The 6,862-nt window shown below is 41.0% G+C and overlaps 1 protein-coding gene across 1 annotated transcript in view; it reads right to left on the reverse strand.

The window, feature by feature from the left end:
* Positions 1-6,592, reverse strand: part of NID1 (nidogen 1) — a 113,537-nt gene extending 106,945 nt beyond the window's left edge. The window contains exon 1 of the mRNA XM_072647546.1: positions 6,047-6,592. Within this exon, the coding sequence (XP_072503647.1) occupies positions 6,047-6,298 (252 nt within the window). The 5' untranslated portion in view covers positions 6,299-6,592. The remainder of the gene's footprint in view (positions 1-6,046) is intronic.
* Positions 6,593-6,862: the final 270 nt, after the last annotated feature.

A 6,862-nucleotide genomic window follows, 5' to 3' on the forward strand; every position in this document is an offset into this window, starting at 1 on the left:
AAGGGAAGGGAGGGATGATAGAAGAGAGGGCAGATTGGTGATAGGAGCAATTAGAATTCTTGGTGTTTTGGGGTGGGGGGAGGGGAGAAATGGGGAGAAAATTTGGGACCCAAAATTTTGTGAAAATGAATGTTAAAAGTTAAATAAATAAATTCAAAAATTTTTAAAAAAAGAATCTAATAAGATATGTAAAATACTTTGCAAACTTTAAAACAAAACATCATTATTACAGTTGATGAAAATATTAGTGATAGAAGGCCTAGATTCAAAACTCTGCTCTGGTGCTTATGATCTGTGTCACCTTGGACAAAGCACTTAATTTCACTAAGCCTCAGTTTTCTCTGCTATTAAACAACAGAGTTAAACTGTTTCCTTTGAACTCTAAATTCTGTATGTGCAAAGTAGGAGAGATATAATAAGATCCTAGATTTAGGAAGTGACTGTGATGACTTAAAAGGAATTAATCTGAAAAACATTACCCACAAAATTCTTTAGAAGTTGATATTAGAATAGATATTATGGATGGGAGAAATATGTGGAAAATGACTTGCAGCGTAATGAAAATAGTCTATCTTCTGCTTATACTTTGGAGGAACAGAAGTTACAGTAGTCAGAAGTAGGGAAAAGAGGGTAAGAAATAGGAAACCAATAGATTTCAGCCTTTCAAAGATGGATTGTGGGGGCATTCATCCCACAGAATTACTGACTTGGAGTGGTATCCAAGTCAAAGAATTTATATGTGTCCCTATTGGATTTCATCTTGTTTAGACTCAGCCCAATCTTTTGACTCTCTTCTCTTTCGTACAGTGCACTAGCTATCTCTCTTGCCTTAGAATCTTCTGTAAATCAGATAGATAGATAGATAGATAGATAGATAGATAGATAGATAGATAGATAGATAGATAGATAGATAGATAGATAGATGGATGGATACATGGATACATGGATGGATGGATGGATGGATGGATGGATGGATGGATGGATGGATGGATGGATGGATGGATGGATAACCAGGTGGCATGATAGGTAGAATGCTTGGCCTGGAGTCAAAGGCAAGATTTGAATACGGGTCTTCCTGATTCCAAGCCTAGCATTTCATCTACTGTGCCATATTTCCTCTGAATAATAACACTGCACAATAGTACTACCTCAGACCTGGAAGCTATGTGACACAATGAATAATAATGTTGAGCCTGGAGTCATGAAGACTCATCTTTCTGAGTTCAAATCTGGCCTCAGATAATAGCTGTGTGACCCTGGGCAAGCCACTTAACCTTGTTTGCCTCAGTTTCCTCATTCATCAAATGAGCTAGAGAAGGAAATGGCAGACCACTCTAGTATCTTTGCCAAGAAAACCTCATATGGGGTCATGAAGAATCAAACACAACTGAAAGATGACTAAACAATATGCCAATTTATGTTGGCGTCTTAGCCAAGTCACCAACAAAAATGTTAAAACACACAGGATCAAGAATGAGATATCCCACTGGAAACCTCAGACCAAGTTGATATTGAACCATTAATTTCATACAAGCTCTTTGAATATGGCTATTCAACTAGTTCAAATTTTATCTAAGTATATTATAATCTAGCCTCTATCTTTTTCCACCAGAGTAATATAAGATACTTTATGAAAATATTTCTATAATCTAGATAAATTATATTCATAGGATTCCCTCATCTGACAGTTTCATAGCCTTATCGGGGGAAAAAGGAAAAAGGTTAGCCTGGCATGACCTCTTCTGGATAAAGCTATCTTGGCCATTTGTAGTTAACACTTCATTTTTTAGATGTTCACTAATCATTTCTTTGATGATTAATGATCCATTCTAGAATTTTCCCAGGAAATAAAATCAAACTTACTGACCTATTATCACCGACCACTGATCAAGGTGGCAGATCCCATATGACATTTTCAGTGGCTCAGTGATCTGACTCAGGAATGAGTATCCAGGCATGACCTCTTTTCCTTCATGTGAAGGCTTGTGTCCAAACAACAGCTGGTCACATCTGCTGAGCATGCACTAGGGAGATTGAACTTAGACCTTCCATTTTCATAGAATGGGGTACTGTGTAGACACTAGAACAATATAATGTAGGGGCCTACTGAATTCTTCAGTGAGAAAATGCTGAGTGTCAAAGTGGCTAATCACTCCGATTTATTTCAGAGGATTGTAGATGTGGAGATGAAAGGGACCTTAGGAGCCATCTACTGCAACTTCTTCATTTTACAGATAAGTAAATGAGACCCAAAGTTAAATGAGTTTCCCAAGGTCACACAGTTACTAAATAATAAAACCAAGATCCTAAACCATGTCCTCTGACTTCAAACTAAGTTTTCTAACAAACCATGCTTCCTGCCTAATTAAATTTTCCTTGCTTTCAATTTTCATTATATTAAGCCTAAAATGTTGTACCTGATTTGTACTAAGTAATTTCATAAATAACACTAAATATATGATTGTTTCGACTCTCATAACTTTTTCTGCAAACCTCACTGGAAGGTCCATATTTCTAACTGCCTACAGGAGGACACCTCCATTTGAATGTCCAAACATGCATGACCTTAAATTTAAGTCTGAAAAAGAATTCACCTTTCTTCTGAAACCAGAGCCTGTTTCCAATTACACCTTCTCACATTCCCAAAATGAGACCATCTTTGACACGTTTCCTAAATTTAGCTTGTCTTTATGTTGTGTCATTTTTTCTTTGAAATGTATATAGGATTCAAACATTCCTTTTCTTCCTCATTACCACTCCCTGGATCTAGGCCCAGATTACTCCAACAGTCTTCACCTAGCTTCCCTACCATCTGTCTCTTCCCACTGCAGTGCATCTCAGACACCCCTTCCAAACTAACCTTCCTAAAACACTGCTTTCATTTTGTCTTTAGGACCTAATATGCTTCCCTTACAACCTATCTCACAAGTCCAAATTCTTCTCCCTGACTTTCAAATGCTTTCATCAAGTGACTCCATCTTAACTACCTAATCTCATATTCTAATAATCCTCCAAAATGTAGAAAGTACCTTAGATCAGGGACCAGAAGGTATAAGTTCGAATCCAGCTTTGCTACTTATTAGGTGTGTGACTTTGGACAGATTGCCTTAGTTTCTTTATCCTTGGGGTGAAGGAGTTCAATTAGAAGATCTTTGATGTCCCTTAAAGGAACAATCAGTCCTCACTGTCCCTCACAGCCTGACATACTTATTTCTGCTTCTATGCTTTTGCTTATACTGATCTCTCTGCCTCTCCCTTCCATGATATTTTTAAAGTTTAGTCTTATTTTCAAGATCCTTCTTAAGTCTCTCTTCCTATATGAAGACTTCCCTAACTACTCCAATCCATACCAACTCTTACAATGACTTCTTACTGTACTTGAGACCATTATATATTAGTAATGTATTAGCTGAATCTTCTCAACCAAAATTGTTAATGTCTTGAGTATAAGGACTTCCTTCATTGTATCGTAAATGTGCCTAGATCACTCCTAGAAGAGATCTAGACACAGAGTAGAGAAGAATAAATGAGCAACCTTACCCTCTTCCCTCTCAGGGTCCCAAAAGGCTTTCAGCACTGCTCATAAAATATTTAGTTCTTACATATACAATCCAATATCCAAAAAGGAGTCTGGAATTCTCTCACATATATACAAAAAATAAAAACCTACCCAGTTATCTGGGTAACTGAATGATTGGAATTTATTTTGGAAACAATCAAATTCCAGAGCTTGTTTCCAAGTCTTTAGGAGATCCCCAGATATTTAGGTTAATGCCATGGCAAAAAGGCAAATTGGAGCCACACAAAGAATAAGCCACACAAATAAAAAGAGGCCTGGGTTCAAATTCTGCCTCTGACATTGTGACTTTAGGCAAGATGCTTAACCTCTAATTGCCTTAATTTGCTCTTCAGTAAAACGGGGATGATATTATCTGTAAGTACTTGCAGACCAGGGTTGCTATGAGAGTCAAATGAGATCATGTAGCCAGAGTGCTTTGCAAACTTTAAAGCTTTATATGTCATCTGTAGAATGATCTGAACCTCAGCTTTCTCATCTATAAATGAAAGAGTTAGACAAGATGACCAGTATACTGGATCTGGAATCAGAGGACCTGGATTTGGTAACCCTGGGCAAGTCACGTAACCTATCTGGGCTTTAGAATTTCCATCTATAAAATGAGAGAATTACACTGGGTGACCTCTAAAGTCCCTTACAGATTTAAAACTACTTTTGTGATAGAAAGAAGAAAAAAAGTATTTATTAAACTCTTATTATGTGCCAGGTGTTTTACAAATATTATCTCATTTAATTCTCACAACAACCTATTGAGGTAGGTGCTATTATTATCTTTATTTTGAAGTTCAGGAAATTGAAGCAAACAGTGATTAAATAACTCACCCGATCACACAGCTAGTAAGCATCTGAGGTCACATTTGAACTCAGGTTTTCTGACTCCAGACCCAACTTGCTATCTGCTAGACCTTGTAACCGACCTCTAAGGTCCCTTTCTAGGTCTAATGCCAAGACATTTGGTGTGTGGCTTTTGGTTATCTCTTGGCAATGATTCACCTCCCTGAATAGGCTTATTTTAGAGACCCGACAGCAGTACAATAGATAGAAAGAACTCTTAGAGGGTTCTCTAATAAAGCCCTGCTTAGAGTCCCTTCTCTGTGAGTTCTTGACTTAAGCATTCTTATGTAAAGGAGAAAAGCTACACGTGGGCGTTGTCAAAGGCAAAGTTCAACCAGTCCTCTCACAAAACATTTCCATTTAACAGGCAGGATACAATGGTACGTGTGTTTCCCCACTTCTGGAACACATACGATAAATGTAAAATCCACATGAAGGGGAGAGGAAAAGGATGAGATTGGGCTGAGATCAGTAACACTTCACAGAGGGGAAAAACCCAACTTCTATATGGAATTTATTAGAAGCCTGGACAGATTTTCTGTCATCAGACATGAAGTTCATTAGAGCTCTAAAAGTTGCCTGATTTCACTCTTCTTTTAAAGTCTACAATGGTCATGTCATTATTTCTCTGATGGTATGATCTTCTTTGGCAACGAGGGACGAACACACACACACACAATGCAACAGGAAATTAGATCACAAGGGTTCTCTTAGTCCATTATACTGCTGTCTGGGCTCTAAAATAAGCCTACTTAGGGAGGTGAATCATTGCCAAGAGATACCTTGAAAGCCACATACAAAAAGCCTCCGAAATCAGTCCTTGGAAATACACAGAAATTTCTTCTGCAAGTTAATTACCCAAGGGCAAAGAATGAGGTTTAATCCCTTCGTGTCAGCACTCCTGACCTCCTATGCTTTGGGCACCATGTGGCATTTGAGCAAGACTGTGGGTTCTCAGCTCTCGGCCATGCAGGGCTGAACTCTGATGGAGGTGATTTAATCCTGGGCTTGTACAGAGTACAAGCTGTACAGAGAAGGTCGTGTGCTCCCTCCTCCAAACTAACAGGACAATGGAAAAATTACAAGCAAAGTTCCCAGGCGCTAAATCCCCCTTTCTTTTGGAGGAGATGCAAATTCCGGTCTGGAATTCAAGGGTAGCAGCATAAAATAGGGATGCCAAAGTAGAGAAAAGTGTGGCTCCCCAAGTCCCTTTCTTCCCTAGAGGGCGGAAACCAGCTGAGAGGCAACTCCCAAAGACACATACTCTGGGAGAAGTGAAGAGGAAGGCAAAGCCGGGGTTGAATGGGAGCAGCGCACAGGAGGCAGTGGAGGCGCCGAAAATACAAACCCGAGGGGTGTAAACGAGACCCTAGGGCTTCCCCTCACACTAGGCCCAGAGATTGCCCCAGAAGCACTTCCCCTGGCGCCTGGGTCTGTAAGTTCCCCACGTCGGATCTTACCTCTACTCCAAGCACCCTTTCCCTTGCCCAGAACATCCCCCACCACCCCCCTCTCTCGCTCCCCATCTTCCCTTATACTCCGACTCCAACACACCTACACACCCTCACACACACACACACACACACACACACACACACACACACTCACACACTCACACACGAGGACTGTACTCACATAGACGGAGGAGACATCGTATTTGTCATAGAAGTGGATCGGCAGTCGGAGCTCTAGCGCTGGGGAGATGGAGTCGTCCCCAGATTCCAGCTCCTGGTCCCCTTGCTCGGGTCCGAAAGGGAAGAGCTCCTGCCTACTCAGGCAGTCCCCGGGCACGGCGGGCAGAAGTAGGGCCAAGGGCAGCAGTAGCACAACCCGCGTCCATGCAGTCATCTCCCCTCTCTTCCTCTTAAGATCCCTGGGAGACATCATGTCCCAGTAAGGTACCCCCAAATCCAAACTTTTCAGTGACCTAGAAGCTGAGCGGGGTCCCCAGCAGGAGACAGGAAGGGTGACGCCCGCGGCTGAGCTGTAATCAGAAGACCCTCAACAGCCCCTACAAGCCTCCAGTTTAGAAAATTCCAAACGGGGAAATCGGGGAGGAGAGCCAAAGGGGGCATGGAGAGAGGAGGGGAAAGGGACATCTACCCAATCAACCTCAGAGAAGCAGAACCAATAGGAGTGAGGAAGGAGGGGTCACTCCTCCGACCCCTTCCCAGGTCCAACAGCTGTTCTGAAGTAGGGACCCTTCCCTGTGTACATTTCCTATTTTTTTCTCCCCGTATTTTTCCCGGGGTTCTTCACTGAACTCCATCACTATTCATCTCAATATTAGGACTTAGTCATTTTTGAAGGTAAATGAATGGTCCCTTCGGGGAGGAAGGGGGTTAAACTCTGGACTTTGTTGAAAGTTTTACATTTTATAAAATCTTCAATTGGCTTGGCTATTGAGTTTGTTTTTAAAGTAGAAGAAATCTCTTTGGTTTGCCAAATAGG

This window comes from Notamacropus eugenii, chromosome 2 (genome assembly GCF_028372415.1).
Source record: "Notamacropus eugenii isolate mMacEug1 chromosome 2, mMacEug1.pri_v2, whole genome shotgun sequence".
In the NCBI taxonomy this organism is placed as follows: Eukaryota; Metazoa; Chordata; class Mammalia; order Diprotodontia; family Macropodidae; genus Notamacropus; species Notamacropus eugenii.